At 51.7% G+C, this 26897-nt stretch overlaps 1 protein-coding gene across 2 annotated transcripts; it reads right to left on the minus strand.

The window, feature by feature from the left end:
- Positions 1-1654: 1654 nt before the first annotated feature.
- On the minus strand, positions 1655-26121 carry ITGA5 (integrin subunit alpha 5). Of its 2 annotated transcripts, XM_081309442.1 has the most exons (30): positions 25614-26118; positions 18864-18994; positions 15716-15828; positions 15470-15590; positions 15215-15276; positions 15083-15128; positions 14722-14847; positions 14448-14492; positions 14284-14327; positions 12371-12427; positions 12144-12196; positions 11649-11857; positions 11167-11358; positions 10911-10956; positions 10029-10130; positions 9799-9854; positions 9513-9667; positions 9078-9215; positions 8878-8945; positions 8221-8371; positions 8046-8138; positions 7807-7886; positions 7610-7690; positions 7398-7503; positions 6863-7015; positions 5234-5317; positions 5014-5127; positions 4339-4440; positions 3677-3799; positions 1655-2751 (listed from the first exon to the last, which is right to left on the minus strand). In XM_081309442.1, the coding sequence occupies exons 1-30, from the start codon at positions 26003-26005 to the stop codon at positions 2668-2670; spliced, it is 3327 nt and encodes a 1108-aa protein (XP_081165568.1). In that variant the 5' UTR covers positions 26006-26118; the 3' UTR covers positions 1655-2667. The 2 variants fall into 2 exon arrangements, with proteins under 2 accessions (XP_081165568.1, XP_081165569.1); XM_081309443.1 differs by lacking the exon at positions 11167-11358 and having other exon boundaries at positions 25614-26121.
- Positions 26122-26897: the final 776 nt, after the last annotated feature.

The following is a 26897-nucleotide window of genomic DNA, read 5'->3' on the forward strand; positions in this document are numbered from 1 at the left end:
TGTTCATCTTTTCAGGGACTCTGAGAAGAGGGTTTGCTTATCTTACTATGGGGAGGCAGCTGGCTGGAGGGCGGGGTGACCTTGCAGGCAGCTGGGGGTGGGGAGTGTGGGGTGAATTCATTATTGATGAGCCCTGCACCCCAGGCTACTAATGAGCCCAGGCCGGCTGCTCTAATTGATGTCAAGAAACTTGAGACCCCCAGATCATCTTCCCGCCTGCCAGCTGCCTCTTCTGAGCCCCCTCCCCCTCCACACGCCCCCAGCTGCTCTGTTCACTTCCTTCCCTCCTCTTTTCCATCTCCACCAACACAGACAAGGATAGGGATCGGGCCTTCTAGCCCCCCACCCTCGTGTTCCTCTGGATGGTTCAAGTCTCAAGGTGGGAGGCACTTGCTCTGCAGGGCTACATGATTTGGGAGCAGAAACAGCCCAGAGTGTTTCAGCCTGGGGATAGAGAAGCTGGTTCTGGATTACATCTGTTTCATTTTTGAGCCCAAGGAATTCTTTCCTTGAATTGTGCATCCATGGGACAGATCTCTCCACTCTCTCAAGAGCACAGGTACCACGCACTGAAAACCCAGACCCCAGCCCAACGCTCACAGCCCATTTCCCTCTTCATAACAGTGGAAGAAATTTCAGATCTGGCCCCTAGCATTTGGCTGCTGTGATCCCCCACCTCCATCCTCCCAAGAAGGGGAACTCCTCTTGATGATGCAGTATGGGATTTCCTTCCTCAAGAATTTCTGGTGCCTTGTACTATGGCTGACATCCTTTAAAATGCTGGGTGATTCTTTGTCTAATCTTATCTCTTCCTCCCCATCAGCGTCTCTTCATTTATGGGCTCTGGGAAGACATTCCTGAGGTATGGAATTCTAAAATGACACAGGCTGGAGTGTGATCCAGGCATGGTGTCCCAGAAGGATTTTGAGGTGATGCAGGCCCTGCTAGGCAAGAGCCTGAGTTAACAAGAACAGCACTGGTGATGGGGGGAGAGGTGGACCTCATTCCCCTCTCTTCCCCAAATTCCCTTAAATCTGTGGCTTTGCTGCCCTCTGCTGGCAAAACTATGGTCTACTAAGACATGGACATCTGCCTCCCACAACCCCAGTCCTCTCCCTCCTCCACAGCACATCAGAAGAGGTTTGATGAGAAAAGAGGAGCCTGAGAGGCTCCCCCACTGTGCGCGATTTCTCTTGAAGACCCCAATCCTATAATATATTGGGTAAGAATTCGAGTAGTCACAGTCTGACAAGGCTGGGTTTGACTTTGCTCTGTGTGACCTTGGGCAAGTTACATAAACTCTCTGGGCTTCAGTTTCTTTTTTTGTGTTAATAGCTTTCTTCCAATTTAGTTCTCTGGATTTCCCCTCCCATTTCATTACTGATTTAAGGGAAGACCAGGTGAGTCTTCTGCACTATCTCCCTCCACCTTCTACTTGGACCTGCCCCTTGCACTCTCCCCTAATCCTCAAACCCAAACCATTTCCTCCCTTCTCTCCTTCCATTGTCTCTTTCAACTAAGAGAAGTTCCCGGGGGCATACTCCCAGCTCTGTGGACAGAAGTCACCAGACAGGGATCTCCTTCTTGCCAAGAGGTCTGGTTCCAGGATGGGTTTGGAAAGAGTGAGGTAGGAGGTCACAGATTGCAGTTCTGGTTTGGGGGGCAGTGGGTTGGGTTTATTGCACTTGCAACATAGTTTAAATAAGTCCGGGGTGTCAGGAGCTGAGGGGAGGAGAGGGGAGGGGAGGGATGGGTAGGGAGAGGAGGGGCAGCGTCAGTGCAGCTGGTGGGCAGAACCCAAATCTTGCAGGAGCCCAGCTCCCCTTTCTCTGGGGACTGACAGGGCCTGCATCTGGCCAGGCTGAGGTTCCAGATCTGTTGCCACCATGGCCTCTTCAGGGTCCTGGGCAATTCCTGACATCTCCCAAGTCAGGGTGAATTGGGCCTCTAGGCCCAGGTCTGGAGCAGACCCAACTGCAGTTCTGGATCTGCCTGGGTTAGGTTGCCAATGCCTGTGTCTGGGTTCCAGATCAACCCCATGCCCCAGACTGGATCTGGCTCCGTGGAGTTCTGATTCCCCCCTGGAGCTGGGTTGTGGGCCAGCATGGACCTTTGGGATCTGTCCTGAGCTGGTCCTAGGGCACCTTCTACGGTTAGTGTTCCTTGTTGGCCCACCAGGGTGGGGGCTGTCACAGCTGCCAGGTCTCACTCCTCAGGTCCCAGATTTTTAGCTGGGGCTTCCTTGGCATCTCTGGCAAGACCGATGGCATATCTTTGCAGGCTGAGGCTGGACAGGAAGTCCTGACGGCACGTCTGGCCCAATAACCACGACTGGATTCCCTAGTTATGGTTCCAAGTTGTTTTCAGGAAACTCCAAAATGCAAAGGCTGTGGAGAGGCTGGGCCTCTGTCCCTGGATCTGAGTTCCCCCATCCATGAGAGGGCATGTGTAAACGAGGGTCCTTCACAGTGCATGGGGTGGGGAGGATCCCCAGCTTCTCATCCCCCTCCCCCGGCTCTGGCCCTTCAAGTATGTCTCTGGGCTAAGGAGAGGAGCTTCTCCCTGGCCCTCAGCACCTTCAGGAAGTGCCCAGTCCCCTCCCTGTCATCAGCAGACTGAGGGAGGGGGACTGGATCTTCAGGATCAGGAATCTGGGATCAGGAGGACTCAGGCATCAGAGGTGGCTGGAGGCTTGAGCTGAGCTTTTTCCATGGCCGTGCCATATGGGAGGGAGCGTTTGAAGAATCCAAGCTGATGAAGGGGAAAGGAGGTAGAGTTTAGGTTCTACCATTTCTCCCCAGCTCTTATGTCAAGAGGAAATGAGAAAGAATCTCCCCATGCTGCAAAAGGGGCCTGTGAATTCAGGCTGAGACTACTCCCAGAGCTTCAATGGGCACAGAAGGGTCAAAATTGGTGATGTTTTAGTATGTGGGGAATATTCTGCTAATTCCTTAATAATGCCCCCAGTAAGGTGCTGGGGATACAGCTCAGTTGGTAGAGTGCTTGCCTTGCATGCAGAAGAGCCTGGGTTCAATCCCTAACACCGCCCCCCCAAAAAGCCCCCAGTGAAGCTAGACATGGTGGCACATGCCTATAATCCCAGCTACCCAGGAGGCTGAGGCAGGAAGATCACAGGTTCAAGGGCAGCCTTGGTAATTTAGTGAGACCCAGTCTCAAAAATAAAAAATAGTGAAAAAAAAAGGGCTGGGGATGTAGCTCAGTGGTAGAGCGCCCCTGGGTTCAGTCCCCAGTACTGTCCAGTTAAGTTGGGAAGGGCAAACAGATTTAAACTCGAGTGCCAAGTATTACTGCTTACTAGTGGCTGCCCCTTGAGGAGTCTAGGCCACTGCTAGGATGTGATCAATTAATGATGGCTGCCCCGGATTTTAGGAGTAACAGCATGAATGCCAAGTGCCTGCCATCTGTGGCTTACATTGATTTTGCAAATATGGGGCAAACTAATCATCTTGAGATAAGAGAAATCTTTCTAAGCTAGGGGCTCTAGCGTGAAGGGAGGGATCCTATAGGAAGGGACAGAATGGGATGCAAACTGCCAGGGCAGAGGTGGAGGCATATGACTAGAAAATTGATCTGGAGGTGGATGCTTGGGATTGTGCTGAGTCAAGGGCAGAGCCTGATGAGATGGTGGCCAAATCATGGGCAGGATGTGGCTGACCTTGTAGAGGACGTAGATGAGCAGACCTAGGAGCAGGAGGCCGAAAAGGATGGCGAGGATAATAATCCACAGTGGGACGCCATTGTTGCCTTCTGCCTTGATCCACTGCACGGCTGTGGCCACCTGGGGAACAAGCCAGGTGATGTCACTGAGACCCAGAAATTCTTCCTACAGATACAGTTGGCCCTCACTCTCATTTAGTGCTAACAGCTCCCACCTCTCATTTAGTGCTAACAGCTTTCTGAACTTAAAAGATGTAAGTTCCTAAAATGTATACTATTGTCTTTTAATTAAGGGCTTTCATATCCGAGGTTCCCTCCCCCTAGGATCTTCCTTTTCTACAGGGTTAGCCTGGTTAGTAACTTCACATCTCAGCTTGCACACCACTTCTTCCAGGAAGACCTCCCTGATCCTGCAAGACTAGTTTCAGGTGTTCATATGATGTGGTTTCATGAATACCCTGACACCTGTCACACTCTACTGTCACTGCCTACAAGGCTGTGAATTCCCGGAGCAAAGGTACCATATGTATCCTGCTTATTACTGTATCTGGCACCTGTACAGTTCCTAGCACATAACAGATGTTCAGCAAATAGCTGTTAAAATAACAAGGACTCTGAGCCCTGTCTTTTTTTGGCCTCGACCTCTGGCTCTGGACTCACCTGAAGTTTCTTTTGGGGTAGTTGCTGGGGTAGGATTCGATAGGGCATTTTCAGGGCTTCAAACACAGCTTCACACTGCAGGCTGAACGATTGGTGCTCCTTCTGTGGGTGGGGAAAGGTGATCAGGGTAGCGCCTCTTGGGATCTAGAGACATAGGCTTCTTCTCTGGGGTCTGGCCCAGGCTGTGATCTTTCCCTATTTGGGACTAATTCTTTCCTGATATTTCTTATATGAGGTAATAAATGTGGAATTGAATAATTATAACTAAATAATGTATGACTGACTACCTGTTAAATAAAAAAAAATATTTTAAAAAATCATTTACGTGGATTAACACCCAGGACAGCGTGGCTAACAATGTGTGCTCCATAAATGGCTGTTCTTACTATTCCTACATCTTCTTGCCTGATCCATTCTGCACTCATCTCCATCTTTCTGTTTTTCTATCACAACTTTGCACACTGGTCTCCTTTTCCAGCTCTCTCCAGTGGTTGCTTCTGCTGTGGCCACAAGGTGGCGCCAAGGACACAGCCTGGTCTAGACAAGGGTGAGGGAGGGGGACTGGAGTACCAAGTCCATTCACCAAGGAGAGGAGGCTAGTCCTGTAGGAAAGGTTGGGGTCAATCTGGGTAGATCTGAGGGTCAGAGGTCAGGGCTGAGGTAAGGCTCCCTCACCTGCAGAAAGGTCTTGGCCCAGACTCGGAAATGCAGCTGTAGACTTCGGCTCTCTTGCCGGAGCAGTGGACCAACCTCGCAGCGCAGCCTGAAACATTCAGCCTCTGGGCATTTCTGGGAAGGAAGAGGTGTGGATCTGGAATTCTGCCCTTCTGGTGGTTCTGACAGCCCAACAGGTATTCAGTACTCGGGCTCGGACCTCATTTCCAGTATCACTTACCAGGACCCGCGGCCCGGAGGAGGCAGGGCTCCTACCTGGAGCCTCTCTTCTCTGCAGGTGGTGTTGGGAACCCTCGGGATCCAGCTGGAAGAAGAAAGAGACCCTTAGCTGCCTCTCTGCCTCATCACATCACAGCATTTAAGTCGGCCTGTGCCTGGTGCCAGGTGCAGCTTCAACCTGCTTATCTCTTTACCCATCCACCCAGCCAACCAACTCCCCTGTGCCAGGCACCAGGCAAGGGCAGTGATGAAAAATGGAAATAAGTAAAACTTGGTTTTCGGAATTTACATGGAAGAGATGTATAAATCAGTCATCAGGTCCTTGTTGCTACCTGTTTGCAACGCTCACTCTTCCCTGAGTCCCAGGGGTAGTTTCGTTCTTGTCATTCAGGCCTCTATTTAACTATTACCTCTCTAACAGCTTTCTCCCATGAGTCAGTTTAGACAGTCTCATCTCCCCACACACATTAGCCCTGTACTTCCATTGCTTTTAATACCTGTTAATTAATTTTTTTTTTTTTGTACTAGGAATCGAACCCAGGGCACTTAAGCATTGAGCTACATCCCCAGAACTTATTTTTTAAATATTTTTTCAGTTGTTGATGGACCTTTATTTTATTTATTTATATGCATTACTGAAAATTGAACCCAGTGCCTTACACGTGTGAGGTAAGCGCTCTACCACTGAGCCACAACCCCAGACCCTCCCCAGAACTTTTTTAATACTTTATTTTGAGACAGGGTCTCACTAAGTAGCTGAGGCTGGCCTCAAACTTGGGTTCCTTCTGCTTCAGCCTGCCAAGTCTCTGGGATTATAGGCATGTGCTACCACATCTACCTAATTTTTCTCTTTTCAGTATGTGTGTGTGTGTGGGGTGGGCACTGGGATTAAGCCTAGAGGCATTCTACACCTGAGCTACATCCCAAGCACTTTTTTTTTTTTTTTTTTTTTTGAGACAGGGTCCTGCTAAATTGCCCAGGCTTGGGATCCTCTGGCCTCAGCCTCCAGAGTAACTGGATTACAGGTGTGCGCCACTGTGCCTGGCTTAATTTTCCATTGTTTATCAGCCTCCACTAGAACACAAGCTCCATGGGGATCCTGTCAGTTTTGTTTACTGTAGGTTTTTTCTGAGCCTAATAGTGCTCAGTTTAGATACTCATTCAATTAAATGTTTGAGTAGGTAGGTACACTATAAAACAGGCACTGGCGCCCAGAGAAACAGGTCTGAAGACTTCCTGGAGGAGGCAGCACAAATCTTGGCCTTACAAGTGTGTCAAGAAGTAGGAAAGGGGGGCTGGGGTTGTGGCTCAGCGACAGAGCGCTCGCCTAGCACGTGCGAGGCCCTGGATTTGATCCTGAGGACCACATAAAAATAAATAAATAAAGGTATTGTTTCCAACTACAACTAAAAAATACATATTAAAAAAAAAAAGAGAAAGAAATAGGAAAGGATAGTTCAGGAAGAAAGATGCCTCCCAGGCCTTTGAGGTATCTGTGTGTTCTGACCCTTTCCCTCAGTCCCAGCTATAGGCACATTCTTGTTGCCTTTTCCAGATCCCAAAGACCTTTCCTAGCCCCTTAGCCCTGGACCTTTGAACCTGCCCCCAAGCCAGTGTCCAGGCCCTTTACCTCCAGGCCCTCAGGGTTAGGTGGGTATCTGCTGGTGCAGTTGCTAACTCCAGCGACCTTGGTCACGTAGAGGAACGGCTGACCTTCCTGGGCCTGGGGACAGCTGAGCTCCAGCACTCCCCGGCTGATGGTGCTGGGGCCCAGGTTGATGAGCTGAGGGGGGAGAGCACAGTTACCGTGAGAGGGATAGCAAAGCTTCTGCCTCACTTGAGACCTGGTCACCATGGCCCCAGTGTACCCTGTTGTAGGCTCCCATCTCAGGGGACAAGGAGGGGCCAAGGGCAGAGATGAAAACCTCATCCTCCTCAGTCCACACTGGGGGGGCCACACTCCATCTCTCCTTTCTACTTAAGTCACTCAGCAGCCATCTAGACTCTGGCGGCCTCTCTCCACCCACTGCAGTCACTCGTTCTACCCTCCCGTCTTCCTCACTCTGGTCCCAGCCACCGTCACTCATGCTAGTTCCTCCTTTCAGTCATTCACTCTGGCCCACCCTCCACCCCTCTCCCCTGGCCAGCCTACCAGCTCTCCTCACCTCATAGACATGGTGGACGGCGGGGCCCACGTCCCCCTCCTTCTGAGGCTGGTCTCGGGGATGCCAGTCACTTACTGGGAAGAACACAGCCTCAGGCTTGGAGACACTAAGGAGTAGGGTGGTTTAGAGGAGGGTGGAAGGGACCCCATGCGCATCCTTCCCCTTGAGCCTGTCACCCCTCCTAGTAGGTTCCCATTTGCCTGGATACTGACCCATTAAGGGAGACCTGGGCCTGAGCCTCAACAGAGAGCTGGAAGGAGACCACATCGCTCTGTGAGTTGTTGAGATTCTTGCTGTGGATGGAGGCAAGACAGGTGGTGCTGGAGCCTGGCCAGTGGGGATTCCCTGACCCCCAAGGGCTTGGCCTCCTACACCAGCCTCCCTCCTCCCTGCCCAACCCACCCCCTACCTGAGGATCTGGAAGTCAAACTGGATGGTTTTCTTTGTGTCTTGTAGGTGAGGGACGGTGAACCGAAGGCCACCCCAGAGCTGTGGGACAGGGAGGACAAAGGGGCAGTTCCATAGTGCGTTTGTGTTGCTCCAATCCCAACCCTCTTTCCCCATGCCTTGGTTATGTTCTGAACATGCTGGTCACTGTCCAGTGGTCCTCTCTCCCTCCTGCCCAATCCTATTCTGTCTCCAACTTACACTGGCTCCTGCCTTCATGGGGTTGCCTAGGTCGCACACCAGCAGGCGGCTTTGGTTCACAGTAGAGTAGTCACAGCTCAGGCTGGAGAAGTTCTGGAGGTGGGGGTGGGCACAGGTCAGGTTTGGGTGCTCCCCTGGTGTTCCCCCCAATCCCCGCTTGAGAATCCCCTCTCACCCCTGGGTGTCTGACAAGTCCTGAGTACTCAGCCTCTGGAGGGGCTGTGACCCGAAGCTCAGCCTCATAGGCACCTCCCTCACCCACATTCTGGGCATGGAAAGTCAGGTTCAGGGCATTCTTGTCACCTAGGTACACGTGGTTCTGCTCCCTGGAGAGGGAACAAGGAGAAGAAACACTAGAATTAATTCTCAAACCAGGACAATGGGTAATAATAACAATAACAACAAAAATAAAGTAGCAATAGACACCATTAACTGAGTTCCGACTCTACAGTGGGCTCTAGGTTTCATGCTTTATGTAATGATCACGTTTTCATCTCCAAAAACTCAGAGAGGGGCTGGGGGTATAATTCAGTGACAGATTCCTTGCCTATTGTGCGAGGGCCTGGGTTTGATCCCTAGTAATGCACGTGCATTCACACACACACACACATGCATACACACACACACACACACACACACCACACACACACACAAAACCCCAAACTAAAAAGTCAGAGGAATAAATGCTGTTATTCTCACTACACAAATGAAGCAGTTGAAGCTCAGAGAAGTTCAGTACCTTCTCAAGATCTACTTTTCCTATGTCCCTATTCTACTTTTCCAGGTGGTAAGACATCTGGAACACCCTAGCTTGTTGTCAGCCCCCACATACCCAAATACTTCCAGCTGTAGGTCAGGCACACAGATGTTGTCTTCTCCACAGTCCAGCAAGATCTGAGCCTGGAGAGCAGGACACCCTTAAGATGGGGAGTTCCTACTGTTCCTGGGCTACAGGCTCCCCACTCCCCAGGGCCTTAGCCCCTTGTGCCCAGGCCTCTGTCCTCCTAGGCCCCCTCCCTTCCTGGTCCTCACCTTATCTTCTATCCGGCTCTTGCTCTGGTAATGTAGGACGGGCCGGAGGCCATGGCTGTCCACGGGGGCTTGAGGGTCCAAGGAGAAGTTGAGGGCGATGTGAATGGGGGAGAGTTTATCTCGGAATTCTGACTCATTCTGGGGCCGGGGAGAGAGTTCTCAGGGTCAGGGGGTATCCGGGGACTTGGCAGCCTGGCTTCTTAGCCTCTTATTTCCCACTCAGGGACCCAAGTCTGACTGTTCTAACTATTTCAGAGTCCCTGGCAGCCCGGTTCTCAGCTCCTCAAACAGAGAGGCCTCCCTTCCTCAGCCAGACCCCCTCCCCACGAGCCCCAAGCCCTTCGAGGAACTTTCCCAATGTCTTCCTCCAGAAGGGGCCTCAGTTCCATGTGGTACCCCTCCCTGACCAGTCTACACCCACCCCCAGGGCCATACCCTGAGGTAGATCTTCATCTCTCTGCAGTCCTCCCGGGCCCCATTCTGGATGAGCAGTATCTGGGTCAGTGTTGCCTGTCTGGAGGCCAGAAAGAGTGCCCGCCGTACCCCTCCCTTCTGCTTCTGCCAGTCCAGCTGGAGCTCCACTGTAAAGCCTGTACCCCGGGACTAATAAGTTATGAGGATCTACCTCTCCCTCCTGGTCCACTCAGAGAGAAAGGAGGTACCCGGTCTCCAGCCCCGACATCCCACCCTAGGGCCTGAGAGACCCAGGCAGTCTTCTCACCAATGGAGTTGGGGACATGTTTTCCAGAAGCATTGAGGCAGAAGCTAAGGTTGATACTGGAGAAAGACCAAGGAGAAAGCTGGTGAACACACTGATACAGGCATCCTCTCTGCTCCCACCTCTGGGCAGACCCTGGGTAGAACACCCCCACCGTCCCCTTCCTAAGTCAGATTGGTCTCCCATCCTAGGTCCCAGGCACAGATCTCTGCAACCTCCTAGACTCAGCTCACCAGGCTACAGGGTTCCCTTCCAAGCTGCAGCTGCGTTCTTCTGGGTTGAACATGGCGGGGAAGATGGTGAGGGAGGCACTGGCAGACACGATGGGGCGACCCCTGCAAGGGTGGGTATGGGACAAATAGAATTAAGGCTCCTCTGAAACCTGTGCCCAAGCCCCAGAATGCTAGTGTCCCCTAGAGTGATTTTCCTTTCTACTTTGGTGATACTGGGGATTGAACCCAGGAGTCTCTACGACTGGGCTACATTTCCAGCCCTTTTTTGTGGGAGGAGGTACTGGGGACACTGAACCATATCCCTAGCCCCCTTTTTTATGTTTTTTTTTTTCCCCTAATTTTGAGACAAGGTCTTACTAAGTTGCTTAGGGCCTCACTAAATTGCTGAGGCTGGCCTGGAACTTGTGACTTTCCTGCCTCAGCCTATCAACTTGCTGGGATGAGCCACCACACTGGGCTTCTCCAACTCTTTAAAAATTGTTTTAAGGTGCTCTGATTGAACCCAGGGGCGCTATACCACTGAGCTACATCCCCAGTCCTTTTTGTTTTGAGACAGGGTCTCACTAAATTGCAGAGGCTTGCCTGAACTTGCAATCTTCAAGTCCTCCTGCCTTAGCCTACCAAGTTGCTGGAAATCAAAGGTACCAGTCCTTTTTATTTTCCGTTTTGAGACAGGGAATTGATAAGTTGCTGAGGCTGGCCTGGAACTTGTGATTCTCCTGCCTCAGCCTCTTGAGTCACTGGGATTATAGGCCTGCACCACTGCACCTGGTCTATAATTTTCATAATTTAGCTCTAAGGAGAAATTTTCATAATTTAGCTCTAAGGAGAAATTCCCAGTTCCCAGTTTACCAGGCTGCTGTCCCCCCTTAGAGTTCGTACCTGTATACAACAGCCTTGTCCACACCAAAGGACCCCACAATCAGATCTGCAAAAAGTCAAGAAACCACCCCTTATAGCAATCCCCAAATCAGGATCTTTTCTTGCTAACCACCTCTAGTGTCATTGCTCCGAGGTTGAGTGAGGGAACAGCGCCATCTTGTGGCAGCATCCCACAACTGCATCTGGAAGCTTAGGAAGAGAAGTTGGTAGGGGTTTGTGACCAGGGAATTGGGAAGGGGCCTCAGGTAAAACTCACCAGGGTATCCGTTGCCATCCAGGTCTCGGCCTCCTCGAAGAGCAAAGCCAAAGAAGTTTGGGGCATGGCCAGTTGCCCACAGGGGCTGCAGAATCTGGGAAGGCTTAGAGCCCAGTCCCCCTGGGCCCCCAGGGAATACAAAAACTACCCCCTGCTGGGTTTCCCCACCAAAGGGAGCCCCAATGGCCACATCTGCAAGACACACAACATAAATCAGTCAGCAGGCCAGGAATCCAGGGGTCCAAATTTCTACCAATAGACCTCAGTACCCAGTATCCTATTTTTTCTCATCTGTCAACCCCTATAGTCCATCCCTACTCCTCCATCAAACCTCAAGATCCAGACATTGGAATTAAAGTCTACACCCCTCCTTGGAAAATCACAGGGCATTTGGTGTCTTAGCTGAAGAACACCCTCCCAATTAACCCCTCCTAACTGAGGCCCCCAACTCATCCTTAGTGCTCTGAAACCATTTTACTTACCATTGTAGCCATCCTGGTCCAGGTCCCCCAAGGGGGTCAAGGAGCTGCCAAATCTGCCAAATTCATCATGGCCAGTGAGGGTAATGGTGGGTGTGGGCTCTATGCCAGCCAGGTGCTGCAGGTATACATACACTCTGCCCACCTCCTGAGGCCGCCCATCAGCTGTCCGCTCCATGAGTAGGGGTGCCCCCACTAGTAGGTCATCCAGCCTGGGGAAGAGAAGATCCAGTCATCCTGATACCCTGTCTTGCCACTCCCCTCCCATCCTAGTGCCAGAAATCCAGACATCCTGGGTCCCCAGGCTCTTTCCTAACCACCAGGAGACCTGAGGTCTCCAATTTAGCTCTCAGCTCTGTCCGTGTTCCTGAGCAAGGGGAACACAACCATGAGCGAGAGAAAAAGCCCTGGAAAAACACTGCTTGCAGTCCATCCCAGCCCCACTCTTCCCTCCAGGATCTAGTCAGGGCACCATGGTGTGCCCTTCCCACTACTCACCCATCTCCATTGACGTCAGTGGCAGCCACCGCATAGCCAAAGTAGGAGGCCATCTGGGGGAGGGGCAGGATAAAGGGGCAGCATGAGATCAGAATGTGGGGTCAATAACCAGGATTAAGGGACAGTCCAGAGGCTGCCAGGAGGCGGGGAGTTTGATGTTATTGGGTCAGGGTTGAGGCTTGGCTGGCAGTGAGACAAGCCAGTGTGGGGGTGGGGAGTGTCCTTACCTGTTCCCCTGAGAAGTTGTAGAGAGATCGGATATCTGATCCATTAAGGATGGTGACCTGGGGGTGAAGGGATAGGCCCATTATTCCTGAACGCCTCACAATTGAAGGACAAATGGGTACAGGGTGCCTGAAAGCAGGCATTCCTCAGACATACACTAATGGCCCCTAACTCCTTCATGAGCTTTGCTCTCCCATTTCCATCTCTATGCCGGGTGGCTCTGCCTGTGGGCACTTACCAACTACTGACAGATTTCACATTTTTCTGTCTGTGGTCCTTCTCTACCACTAGAATAGTGAGTAGCACATCAGTGGGGACAGGAGCTTAGTTTTGTTCTTTGCTTTCGCCCCAGAACCAAAAATAGTGCTTGGCGAGTAGTAGACGGTTGTAACTATGACTGAATGCACACTGGGGCCTCAAACCCAAGATGTTTAAAACCTAAGTCATCTCTCATCCTCTAGCTCCCCCCAAACATACTCATGCTTCTCCTATATTCCCCTTAGTAACTGGCCTTCCCAGTCTCTTGGATCCTGCTCTTCTCTACTCTTGCTGCAGTGACTCAGGTGTGTGCCTTCCTCCCAAAATACTGGACAGCCAGTCTCCTGGCCTCCTGCTCTCACTTTCATCCACAGTGCAGTAGGACTGGCTGACTGCCCTAGAGTGAGTTGAAGATGGTCACTGTATCTACTGCCCACTCTCAGCTTCTTGCCTGGTTCACCAAGGCACTGGAGAATCTGGTCCTATCTTACCTGTTTGTTTGTTTTCTCCTCAATCTTTCCTTATTCTCCTCCTCCTCAATCAGCCCATGAAATTGCTAAACTATCTTGACATTTTTCTTTTTCCTTTTTTTCCTGTCTCCTTCATGCTCCTTCCAAAGATGTCCTCTCATCTCATCTCTGCTGAATCTCCACCCCATCTCTAGAATGAAATTATTATTTGCTCTTTACTGTTACGTCACCTTGACTGGTTTTCTGAAATTTATCGTTAGTGCAGAAAGTATGTTGACTTTGGAAAAAGATAGACCCATTGTGTGTGTGTGGTGTGTGTGTGTGTGGTATTGGGGATTGAGTCCAGGGGTGCTCTAACTCAGAGCCACATGTCCAGTCATTTTTATTTTTTTTGAGACAGGTTCTTAATAAGTTGCCAAGACCAATCTCAAACTTGCAATCCTCCTGCCTCAGCCTCCGGAGTAGCTGGGATTACAGGCATGCACCACTGTGTCCAGCTAGACCTGGTTTTAAATTTCTTTCCAGCCATTCATTAGCTGGGTGAGCTTAAGCAATTTACTTGATTTCTTAGAACTCCAGTTTTGTCATGTGTAAAATGTGAATGATAACATCTACAGCATAGACTTGTTGTGAAGAACAGCATCAAGAATGGACAGTGTCTGCTGCATTGAGGGGCTCCACCCCAGAAGAGAATTATGTGTGTCTTATCTCATGTACTTGATTAGAAGCATCTTATGAGATGGGGTGTGATGTCTTCTTCATTTTCTTGTCTCTTCCCTCCCCTCAATACAGGCTGTTCATTGAATGACGGCCTATGGCATTCTTATCTGTACAGGCACTTGTCCTGGTCTAATAATAACAGCTGCCCGTTGTACCCTGCCTAACAATTCACTAAGTACTTTCACATGCGTTATCTCATTTCACCCATATAAGAGCCTTGTGAGGTCAGAACTATTATTATCCCATTATACAGAGAAGAATGAGGCTTAGAGAGGTTAAGCAGGGAGCAGGATGTGAATAAAAACAGAATAATTTATCCAGAGTAGTTGCCAGAACTTGAACCCAGGTCTGACTCTAAAGCCCGTGGTGTTCTGGCCCACTTTTTAAGCCCTCGCAAACTGCTGAGCATGGTTCTTTGTGCTTAGCCAGCCGGGGGGGGGGGGGGGGGGGGGGCGGCCGGGTCTTACGTAGCCATAGGTGAGGTTCCCTTTGGGCACACCAGCGACAAAGTCTGTGAAGAGAAGGCAGAGTTGTGGGCTGAGGCAGGGGAAGGGGAGGAGCAGATGGTGAATGTTAGAATTCTGGGGCCCCTATTTCCCCCCACCTTGGCCCATCCTGGGGACACACTCACCTTCTGTGTCATCACCACTGAATTCACCCACAGCCACAGAGTATCCTGGGGGACAGGGTGGGTGAATGTTAGCATTTATGCTTTGGGACTCCTCTGCCCTGACCCACCCTTAATCCCTTCCCCTCCCCTGCTGGGCCTTCATGGTCAGTCTGCACCCAACAAGTGCAGCAGAGGGGCTGGGGGTACCTGAGCAGGAGAAGGGAAGCAAGGGTGTAGGGGAGGACAGGGCCCTTGAGTGCTCCCCCTGCCATCCCCTCCCCACCTGCTCACTCACCCAGGTAACTGTCATCATAGATGGAGCTGGCCTGTCGCGTCTGCAGCTGCCCCTGAACCAGGTTGATCAGGTACTCTGGGTAATAGGACTCCGAAATCTGCTGCTGAGTGGCAGACAGGATCTGGCCTGGGGAAGGGTGGTGTGGAGGGGATGGATGGAGGGCGGGTGGCTGAGGGGACTGTGGAGGCTGGCCAGGTAGGATTCCATGTGTGGATCGTGGAAGGGAAGCGTGTAGAGGGTGATGGAAAAAGGAGGACTGGCAGGGGCGAGGAGACAGAGGCAGGGAGGACTAGAGACTCTAGGCTGGAGTGGGGATAGGACCAGCACCAGGGGCCTCGAATGGACTAGAGAAAGGACTTACCTTGCCAGAAATAGCTCCCTGGTCCACCCAGGACCACACGGCCGGTCTGTGGGGAAGGGAGGTGAGTCCAACATCTGATCCTGACCTCGGGGTCCACTGCCCACCACCCCTTTCTCCAGCGCACCCTCTCACCTTGGTGAACTCGGCACTGAAGCCCCCTTGGCAGTAACCCTGCCCTGCTGCCCAGCTGAAATCTGTGAGGGGAGATGGCGATGAGAGCAAGCCCCATACAGACGGGAAGGAGAGGGGAGGGAGCCAGGGGAAGGGCCTCAGGCTGGGTCAAGGCGCACAGGCTGAGTTGGGGGGCTGTGGGGAGTCAGCCCTGAGCACAGGAGAAATTCTCATGGAGATGGCGGAGTTGGCACACAGGTCTTCCCTCACCCCTACCTGAGCGGCAGGGTGCATACTCCAGAATGCGGGTGAAGTTGTCTGTGGAGAGGTAGCAGGTGCCCACAGGGTCACTCAGTGGCTCCTTCTCTGTGCGCCAGCTGTACAGTGGAGCACATGCCTGCGAGGACCAGGAGGGGGCTTTAGGTTTAGTCCAGTAAGGGCCTTCCTCCCTCCCTCCAGGCCTGGCCTTACTCCACCACCACCTCTCCCCCAGCTGTCACACCAGGTCCTCTGGCCCCTCACCAAGATGGAGGAGCCATGGGCTCGAACGGTCGCTCCAAACCACTGCAAGGACTTATATTCCACAGGCTCCTCTCCCTCTGTACTGGACAGTGAGGACTCCAGCATCCGGGAGCCTTGGGGAGGTGAGAAAGGGAAGTCTTGCTGGGTCTTAAGCTATTGAGCTCCAGGGCAGCCCCTGCCCTCGGCTGGGGATGCCCAGCACTTTCAAGCCCTGAGCTCCCATGACTTACTGGGAGAGGGTAAGCGGAGAAGAATCTTTAGCTTATGTTGTGTGCAGACTCAGCCCTCTTACACACACACACACACACACACACACACACCTCACACAGGGGTTTCTAGAGTTGCCTCCCCAGGGTCCCCCAGCTTCCTCCCCCAGCTGAGACAGGATATTTGCAGTGGGGTGAGGCAGGAAGGTGATAGGGAGACTGGCTTTCCCCAAACCCAGGGTGTAAGTATGGCTGCACTTCTTGGTCTGTACCTGGGCCTATGTCTCTAACAGGATCCTCCTCACAATCTTTCTTGACATTCCTCTAAACCCAATCTCTGCTCTCTATATGACCACCTTTCTTATTCTTTTTTTTTTTTTTTTTTTTTTGGCACCGGGGATTGAACTCAGAGGCACTTGACCACTGATCCAATCCTCAGCCCTATTTTGAATTTTATTTAGAGATAGGGTCCCACTGAGTTGCTTAGCTCCTTGCTTTTGATGAGGCTGGCTTTGAACTCGTGATTCTCCTGCCTCGGCCTCCTGAGCTGCTGGGATTACTATTGTGCCCGGCCTTTCTTATTCTTCTGATTTTTATCATGTAGACTTTTTTGGGGGTATTGGAGATTGAATTCACTGAGCTATATCCCCAGCCCTTTTTATTTTTTTATTCTGAGACAGGGCTTCACTAAGTTGCCTAGGTTGTCCTCCAATTTGGGATCCTCCTGCCTCAATCTTCAGAGTAGCTGGGATTACAGGGGTGTAGTACCATGCCTGGTTTCTTTTAGGCTTTTAAAAATCAATCTGTTGGGGCTGGAGCTGTAACTCAGCATAGAGTACTTGCCTCGTACACGTGAGGCACTGAGCTTGATTCCCAGCACCACATCTGAATAATAAAATAAAATAAAGGTCCATCAACAACTAAAAAATAAAAAAAATTTTTAAAAATCAGTCTGTTTAGGGACTGGTGGTATAGCTTAGTGGCAGCACACGTGCCTAGCATGCACAAAGCTTTGAGTTCCATACCAGCATTGCAAAAAACAAAACAACACAACAGGAACAAAACAGTCTTGTTTCATGATTCTTTTTTTTTTTTTTTAAAGAGAGAGTGAGAGAGGAGAGAGAGTGAGAGAGAATTTTTAATATTTATTTTTTAGTTCTCGGCGGACACAACATCTTTGTTGGTATGTGGTGCTGAGGCTCGAACCCGGGCCGCACGCATGCCAGGCGAGCGCGCTACCACTTGAGCCACATCCCCAGCCCTTGTTTCATGATTCTTAACCCCACTGTTTCCAACTTTTTTTTTTAAATACTTTTTTAGTTGTCAATAGACCTTTATTTTATTTATTTATATGTGGTGCTGAGAAACAAACCTGTGCCTCACACATGCTGGGCAAGTGCTCCATCACTGATCCCCAGCCCTGTCTCCAACTTTTCAAGTTTGCTTTTTTTTTTTTTTTTCCTTTTAGTGGTACTGGGGGTTGAATCCAGGGGTATTCTATCACTGAGCTACAGCCCCAGCTCTTTTTACTTAAAAAAATATTTATTTTTTAATTGTACACAATACCTTTATTCTGTGTATATTTATTTATTTATAATTTTTTTAATATTTATTTTTTAGTTCTCGGCGGACACAACATCTTTGTTGGTATGTGGTGCTGAGGAAGGAACCCGGGCCGCACGCATGCCAGGTGAGCGCGCTGCACCGCTTGATCCATATCCCCAGCCCTATATTTATTTTTATGTGGTGCTGAGGATCGAACCCAGAGCTCACACGTGCTAGGTGAGAGCTCTACCGCTGAGCCACAACCCCATCTTATTTTTTTTTTAATATTTATTTAATTTTTTTTAGTTCTCGGCGGACACAACATCTTTGTTGGTATGTGGTGCTGAGGATCGAACCCGGGCCGCACGCATGCCAGGCGAGCGCGCTACCGCTTGAGCCACATCCCCAGCCCTTATTTATTTATTTATTTTTTTTTTAATTTTATTTTTCAGTTCTCGGCAGACACAACATCTTTGTTGGTATGTGGTGCTGAGGATCGAACCCGGGCCGCACGCATGCCAGGCGAGCGCGTTACCGCCTGAGCCACATCCCCAGCCCCCCACCCATCTTATTTTTTGAGACAGAGTTTCACCTGCACTTGGCCTCCTCCCCATCCTTTTTTTTTTTTTTTTTTTTTTTTTTTTGCAGAGCCGGGTTCACATTTAGGGCCTCACATATACAAGGAGAGTCTTTTACTGCTATATGTTCTCTTCCTTTCCCCTCACCCAAGTCTATCTCTGGAGATAGACTGCTGCAGTTCATATCCTTGCTGCACCATTTACTAGCTGTATGACCTTGGACAAGTGATTTAAACTGTCTCCTCACTTGTACAATGGGGACAATAATACTTCATACAGTTGTTGGGAGGATTAAGTGAGTTAATATTATGCGAGTGGTCACAACAGTGCCTGGTACAGAGCAAGTGCTCTGAGTATTAGCTGTCAGTCTGTGGCTGCCTTCCATCCATCTCTGGGCCTCAGGACTTTGAGCAACGTGAGGGCAGTGGCTGAATCATCTTCCAATTCTGCAGCAGGAGCACAGTGCCTGGCATGCACTATCACTTAGTCAATGCTTAGTTAAAGGAACTGAATAGTGTGTGAGACTCTCCCTGTCTTTGTCTGTGTTATAGCCCTGGCTTCTAGGAGTTGTGGGTGATTCAGTGGAAATGAGAGCCACATGTTTCTGAATCATGCCCGCCCTCCCTGGGCTGGGCTGGGAACGTGGAGCTAGTGCCATCGGGAGCCACTGCTTGGAGCTGGAGCACCAGAGCTGCCGCTGGGAGGGCGTGGCCTCAAAGCGCGGCAGGATGCGCCCCTGGCTCCAGGCCCCACCCAGGCCCCGCCCCCAGCTGCAGTCTCACCCCTCCTTCAATCTCTCCCTGAACTGCACCAGCCTACCTTTGCTGTCAAATTCGATTGGGGTGCACTGTGCAGGGCTGGCAGCCCAAGGACAGAAGTAGACGGCACCACCCTGCAGCACTCCAGGCTGGCTGGTGTTGGCCTTGGGTGCTCCCACCAGCACACTGACCCTGGGGAGGGGAAAGGAAAGGCAGTTTAGGTTGGCTCCTAGGTCGTGATCTGTCTCTGAAGGCAGGAAGGACCCAGGCCTCCGGGCCAGGGATGGCTGGGGGTGGGGTAGATGCCCCCTGGGTTGTATTTATATCTCAGAAGATGCCACAGATGCCAGAGGCATAGGCTGGAGTCAGGCGGTCCCCATGTGCTGCTGTCACTAACCCAACCCTTCCCCTCCTCCCACCACTCTCTCTCCTACCTTCCCCTATTAATAAAGAAAGGAAGAACCAGAGTCAATTGTAGGAAGGGGAAGGGGGGCCAAAGGGCTTAGACCCCAGTTTCTCTATCATCTCTATCTGCCTGCCAAGATTAGATGCCCAGCTGAAGGAAGAGCTCTGTGGTAGAGCGCATGCTCAGCATAGATTCTGGGTTGGATTCCCAGGACCAGGGGGAAAAAAAAGGTACATAATAATCAAATGCAACAAGTGGCCTCTGATTGAAAACTGAATCAAAAGAAAAAAAAATTTAAAGGGACAAATTAGATGCACAGTCCTGGAACCCCAGACTCCTCTGGAGCCTGAGTTCTCTCACCTAGACTGTACTCCTTGTCACTAGCCAGATTGCTTCCCTGGGCCAAGACCCAGGCGTCCAGCTGCCCAGCCTTGGGGCGTGTAGGAGGAAAATGTGAGTCCTGGAAATCAGGCAGTAGAAGCAGAGAGAGGAACTGGAGGATGGTGAGACAGATTGTTCCCCTGAGCCTGGGTCTGCCCTCCCCCTGGAGCCTGCACTGGACAGCACCTTCCTGGCTAGGTTTCTGTCTCAGCCCTTGAACCCTTTTCACATACCAGCCCCACAGGACTGAATTCAAATTCAGCTCAACTGCAAGCCGTGTTCTCCACATGGTGGCTCAGTTCTCCCCAGAGAAGTTGGTCCCTGATAGGGGTCCTATGTCATGGGCTGTTCATAGTTAATGTCCCAGACAATCTTCCTACCTTCAGCTCTACCTCTGCCATCCCCAGGTCCCTTGCCTCCAAGGCTTCCATACAGCTCTCCTGGCTTTCTCCTCTAGGGTCTTCTGTGGGGACTTCATCCCATAGCCTGGGCAACTTGTCTGGGCTCCTGGGCATCCCCACAAGCCTTGGTCCCTGCTGTCCTCTTATATATGCCTCTGGCAACTCTTCAATCTCTGCATCCTTTTGTCCCTCGTGCTGGCTCTCTTGGTTTAGGTTGTGGTGTCTCTTTCGGTTTCCGTCCCCATTCATCTTTCAACACTCTCAATAGCCATTCCTCCCTGGACTGGAGGGTCTTCCTCAGCCTTTTCAGTAGGAAAGCAGGCCCAAGAGGGGGATTGGGCAGAGGTCACAAAGGCTGGGGGTGTCTTCCAGGAGGACCAGCTATATTGAATAGGGGAGTGCTGAGGTCCAAAAGGAATACTAGATGGGAACACAGGGAGAGCAGGCCCGAGGGGACTAAAATGTGTGGGGGAAGGGGTCTATGAGGGTCAGAAGATGAAAATGGAGGAGAGGGAAGGCAGGGTCCAGAGGAATGGGAGAGGGGAGGCCGAAGAGAGGGAGTTCCTGAAGTTATGGGGAGTGGAGAGGGGAGGTTCCAGCTTTGGTTACCCTGGGGACAGGAAATGTTTACTGCCTGTAGCTTCCTGTCCTCACTTCTCCGTTTGTCTCCCACCCGCTGGGCCCCACCCCTCTCACTCAGACATTACTTTCAGTTGGGGGTGGGAGCTGGCCACTCCAAAGGCACAGGAACCAGGTCAGTTGCAAGGTGAGGCTGGGGATCCTGAGAGGTTGTGTTGCCTCAGGGTTGGGAAAGGAGCTGCCTCAGAGAACTTGGTCACAGCCCTTAGGCTCCAGAAATCAGAAAGGGTCACCAACTGGAAACAGACCACTGGACCCGGGTCCAGGAGTTGAGGTCAGACCCTAGCTCAGCATGGGCCTGGGTAACACCAACACTGTGTCCTTCTTTCTCTGGGTTACTGCATAAGTCTCACGAAGACAGGGACCCTGTTCCCACTCCCAATTTCTCTCTAACAGCCACTGTTCCTGGGGAAGAGCTAAGCCTGAGTCTCCTGGGATGGCCTGAGGAGGAAGCTTGGAGATTAACAGGATTGGAAGGTGACAGACAGGCTTTACAAAGCTTGTGAAGCCCACAAACCCTGACTACATGAAGGTTCAGGACACCTGTGTGCAGGCATGAGACACAGATCCTGACCTGCCATGCTGCCCATGGCTTGTACTTGAAGACTTGGCTGCTCTGCCATCCCTGGTCAACTCAACACCCACTCCCCTTCCCCCATGCTAAGTGAGATACCTAGAGCCTGGGATGCCATGTAAGTGAGTTTGTCCTTATTCCCCTTCTCCTGGTTCCTGCTTCCTAAATCCCATACAAGCTGGGTCCTCTTAAGGGTTCAAGAAGGTAACAATGGAGAGTCCTTGGGCCGTTTTCAATATTTAGAAAGCCTGACGGAAATCATGCATTTACTGATAAGGCAGCCCAAGTTAATTAAAACTTCTAGTGTATTTGTTTTTGGCTAGAATTGTATCAGCTCCTGTGGGGAGATGATATCGCATGCTGGTCAGAAGTTCTGATTGGCAACTGTAGATGTTGGTTAATAAAAAGTGAGAAAACCCATTAATTATTCCTTACGGAATGCAGTTTGGCCGATAAACTTCCAAAATTGAGTCCAAGGGATGAAATAATTGCCATAATTTATTTCAAAGCCCAGAACCCTGAGATTCTAGATTTAGTCCTTGGAGACACAGACTGTCACAACAGACACTGCAGAAGCACCCACTGGTTTTGACTGGTGTAGATGCCCACAGAGGTGCTGCAAAGGGAGGCCAGCTTGGTTCTGATGCTCCGTAAGTTCCAAAGCTGCTGACCTAGGCCTGTGACCTCTTTGAAAGAGGGGGTAAACTAAGTCACAGAGAAGTTAAATAATATGTCCAGGGTCACTCAGAATTCCTCCTAGCATAAGAATCAGAAACCAGGAATCCTGGTTTCTAGGCCAGAGTCCTGGTCCACACCAGAGCCAATTTATCCCCTCTTCTCCTCCTCTCTCCTTCTCCACTATCTCCATAGCAGGCTTCTGATTAACCAGTTCCCGTTCAATACTCAGTTACTGTTTCACTCTGATGGCCTGACAAGGTCAGGTGGCGATCAGCAAGTGGATCGGGGCCCAGTTCCTATAGGTCCTGTGGGCCCAGCACTGGCCAGACCAGAGGGGGACACCTATTCCGAAACCTCAAATATATGCCTGGGGTTCACAAGGAGTTTGCCTGGTTGGCTGGGGGGAAGAGCTGCCTTGGGCTGCTTAGCTCAACTTGCTGGGCTCAGACTGTCTACCTCTCAAGCTCTCAAGTGTCCTGGGCCAAGTAGCGTCCCTCTAAAGTTTTAGATTCTCTTCCCATAAAGTGATGGGTTGCCCTTGAGTGGTCCCTAAACTAACTTCTAGTTCTAAATTTCTAGGACTCCTGACAACTCAGTTTTTATATATATCAAACGCGGCGATAATGCTTTCTCTACTCCACACGAGGGTTTTTGTAACAATCCAATGGAGAAATCGATATGAAAGTGCTACAGGAATGTGAAGGACTTTTATTACTATCATGGTTACAAGCAAGTACTAAAAGCAGGTAATGGAGGAAAACATAAACAAAGAACAAGCCGGTGGCGAGGGAGAAGAAAACCATAACAGAAATCAGCTACCCAAAAAACTCATGCCTCCCATGTACTGATCACTCTGTAGACCAGGTGTCTCATATATTTTGTCTCTTTTAGTTCTTAGAATAAGTTAGGCATCTGATGTTTATGGGAAAATCAGGCTCCAAAGGTTTACAGAACTTGGCTCTACATGACAGTTCTTTTTTTTTCCCCTTTGGTACTGTGGATTGAACCCAAGGGGCACTTTACCACTGAACTATAGCTCCAGCCCTTTTTTTTTTTATTTTATTTTATTGTTGGTCGTTCAAAACATTACAAAGTTCTTAATATATCATATTTCACAATTTGATTCAAGTGGGTTATGAACTAACTCCAGCCCTTTTTATTTTTTATTTTGAGGCAGGGTCTTGCTAAATTGCTGAAGGTCTTATTTGGTTGCCCAGGCTGGCCTTGAATTTGCGATCCTCCTGCCTCAACCTCTTTGGTCGCTGGCATTACGGGTGTGTTCCATGATGCCTGGGTACACATGACAGTTCTTTTTTTGTGTGTGTGGTGATGGGGGTACCAGGGATTGAACTCAAGGGCATCAACCACTGAGCCACATCCTCAGCCCTATTTTGTATTTTATTTAGAGACAGGGTCTCACTGAGTTGCATAGCACCTCACAATTGCTGAGGCTGGCTTTGAACTCACAATCCTCCTACCTCAGGACTGCCCACCCTCCAGCTGCTGGGATTACAGGCATGTGCCACTGCACATGGCAGTTCTTTAACTGGGAAGTGGTAGGGACTCATACCCAGGACTGCCTGACTTCACATTTTGCTCCTACCTGCCATGCAACCTCTGAGATGCTCTCCCTGTCCTCTGATGCTATTTTACTGTACTGCATGAAAGGTGATGCAGAAGAGAGACCAAGAACACTCAGGTCCTTCCACTCTGGCTGTGGTCCTAAATGAGGGGCTATGTTGTCTCAAGGGAAGGGGAGGAGGTCAAAGGCCCAGCTGTGGTGGGAGGAAAGTCACAGAGGAGGCAGAATGTTACAAGTGCTACTCTAAGAGGGTATTGCACAGAGAAAAAGAGAGGGGGAGGAGTGTAAGCTGGACACCTGGGTTCTCTTGGGAAGGGAGATGAAGGGGAGGTGAAGGGAGGAGAATGCTGGGCCCTGTTTTAGAAGAAGGCTTCAGGGACTGTAAGATCAGGGCCAGGGGCCAGACAGACAGCTAGGGGACCAGGAGTGTGTGAAATCCAGATGTTTTAGAAGAATGTTTTAAAAGGGAAATGACACTCTTGCATTGGGGTGGGGAGGGCAGGGGAAGGTTAAAAACCCTGATCAGTGAAGAAGACCCCATTCCCTCCCTCCCACCCTCCTCTATTCCATTAGGATTGTGGTAAGAAGTTTGAGGGGGCCTTGGGGAGGCAAGGCCTGGCAGAGGTTCCAGGCCAGGGTGATGCAATGGGGTTTGGGCAAGGGGCCAGGGAGGTGGGGTGGGGACCTTGAAAAGCCCAGATCTAACAGCTGGGGCCTAAAATCTTTTTTTTTTTTTTCCCCAGCCCAAGTCCCCCAGACAAAGGAGATGTTTGCTTCCCTCCCCAATTGAATTAGCTAGATTAGCCCCTTTTCTCCAAAAATTAAAGAAAGTGATAGAACTCAGGTAATGGTATCATGTGCAAAAACAGTTCACCTCTGATAGAGGTCCTATCACACCCTAGATCCTGGGGAATGAGAGGGGTGGTGAGCAGTGGGAAACTCAGAGCTCAGGAGGAGAAACAGACTGATTACTCCAGTCATAGTGGAGGATCAGGCATCTGGGGGTCCCTGGCCCAGTCAGGAGCAGTCACTTTCCTCTCCTCCCAGACCCCCAGTGCAAAAAGAAAATCCTTGTTCTAATATGACTTTGGCTCTAACTGTGGTTTTTCCAAGCCTGTGGACACCCCATTTTCCAGGCACTCAGGGTCCGGGTCTGCTTGTCACCCTGAGGAATTGGTAATAAGAATCCTTTTTTGAGAACTTCAGGGTCTTTGAGTCCTTGCTTCTGGACCTTTTGGCCAGCGCGAGCCGGCATCTACCCAGCTTCCTACCCTAGTCCCAGAAGTTTTGGTCTCAGTTCAGCTTCAGCCACAAGCTACAGGAAATCAGCTTTTCTCTTCCTCCCAAGAGCTAAAGGAAGAGGGAAACCGCCCACCCCCCTTCACGCGCGCACACACACCCCTCCCGACACATCCGTGCACCCGCCCTTGACTGAGCCCGCCCCCAGCCCCAGCGCCCCCAGTGCCAGGGTCCCGGGACTCTCCCCAGGTTCTTGGAAACCCCGGTCTAAATAGAGATTGCGGGTGGAAGGCGGTGCAGAAGACTGTGGAGAAAGGGGAGGGAGCCGCCATCCCCTTCCCAGGTCTTTCCCAAGTCTGAGTGAGGGGGAGGGATGAAGCTGGCCCCCATTTAACCTTCCGACCCCCTCCGCCTCTGTCTCCACTCTTACTACACAGAGCTCATCCAGCTTCTAACGTTTTCTTTCTGCACAATGCCCCACGAATCCCGAGGTTAGCCAGTGCCCCCCAAAGCCCTTCCTGGCCTCCGCGCCCCCTTTCCGCCCCCCGGTCCCCGTGCAACCCACAGATCTCAGCCCAAGACCCTCAGCTACTCATTCATGTGCTCTCCTGTCTCCTGGCCTCGGGACTCCTGCTCAGACTCCTCCGGCTTCTAGCTTCGTGTCCTCTCCCCACCCGACACATGTCTCGCCACTGATCTCTCCCACACTCCAGGCCCCCCTGCACGCCCGCCACGGTTCCCTCCCTGCTCCAGCGCGGGCCCCCAACTCTAGCGTGGGCCCCCAACTCCAGCCCAGGTCCTTCCAAACTCCGCCCTCAAACTCAAGCTCGGGTCCCCTCCAGACCCCAGCCGCGTCCCCAGTCTCCAGGCGGCCCCCAACCCCCATCCCGCCGCCCACCCTCGTCACTCACCCGTCTGTTCCTGGCCGGTAAAACTCTACTGAGAAGCCGAAGTAGGAGCCCGGGGGCCCAGAGAGCACTGCTGGGGCCTCTGCGTCTAAGTTGAAGCCCCCGACCCTGGGTGGCGGCGGCAGCAGCAGCAGCAGCAGCAGCGGCGGGAGCAAGGGCGGCAGCAGCAGCGGCAGCTGGGCTCGGCGCCGGGGACCCCAGCGCAGTCGCGCCGCGTGGAGTGGGGACCCTGGCGTCCGGCTCCCCATAGCGCCAGCTCTTCCCTGTCCTGGGGCCACCGACCCGGAGCCGCTTCCTAAACCTCCCAGAGGCGAATGACTCAACGCGGGGAGGAGTTTGCCAAACTCCCGGCTGAGCCCTCCCCCCGCCGGCCGAGGGGGCTGGCGGGGGGGCATTCCTGGGTCCTCGGGACGCCGAGCCCGCGCCCCCCACCCCAAAGGGGCGTGGGGGGGCCGCACCTCTCCACCCCCTCTCCCCAGCCCCAGCTGGAGGCCGGGTGTCTGGCGGGGTCAGACTGGGCGGGCTTGCGCTCTCCCCCTCCCCTCGCGTCCCCTCCTTCCTCCCCCTCCTTTCCAGATGTACAACGTAAACGCTCGGAAAAGGAGTCGGAAAAAGGGAGCGGAGAATTTCCTAATGAGGAAAGGAATCACCTCTGGAGGGCGGAGGGAGCCTGTGTCTGGTGTGTGGGGTCTCCCTCGCTTCTTCAGGGAGGACACTTTGGGGGTCTAAAGAGATAGGAGATTCCTCTGGCGTCTGGCCAACTGGGATTCCCCCTTGTCTTCCGGGGCCACCGGGTGCCTGGGTTCCGGCCAGCTGGATTGGGGACTCGGCAGTCGAGGTACAGAGCGCTCCCAGTGAGCCTGAAAGTGGCTCCTGAGTTCCGCTGCCACTCCCCTCCCCCTCCAAGATGCTAGAATTGAAACCCCACGAGTCTGGGGTCATTCACCAGCAGGATTCCGCCTCAGGTCTCCCACCTGGTTGTAGGGTATGGAAACCTTTGGAAAGCCCCTTCCTTGGATCTGGCAGTTGACGAAACTTGGAAGTGGTTGGCCCCTCAGTACCTTGATCAGACTGGCCTGATTCCTACAGGGCCTGGGGAATTATGGAAGGTGATGGTGGTGTTGAGGGGTGTCTTACAGAGGGGCCCAACCTTCAGTTTCTATTGACTCTAAACTTTGGGAGCTGGAACCCAGACCCCTTATGCCCAGATCCCTTGTGGAAGTACAGGAAGGGTCTGTCCTACAGGAAGTCAGTGACCCCCTGCCCATCCCTTCCCCCAGCTCTGGC

The sequence above is a fragment of the Spermophilus citellus genome, assembly GCF_964194105.1.
Source record: "Spermophilus citellus genome assembly, chromosome: 10".
Classification (NCBI taxonomy): domain Eukaryota; kingdom Metazoa; phylum Chordata; class Mammalia; order Rodentia; family Sciuridae; genus Spermophilus; species Spermophilus citellus.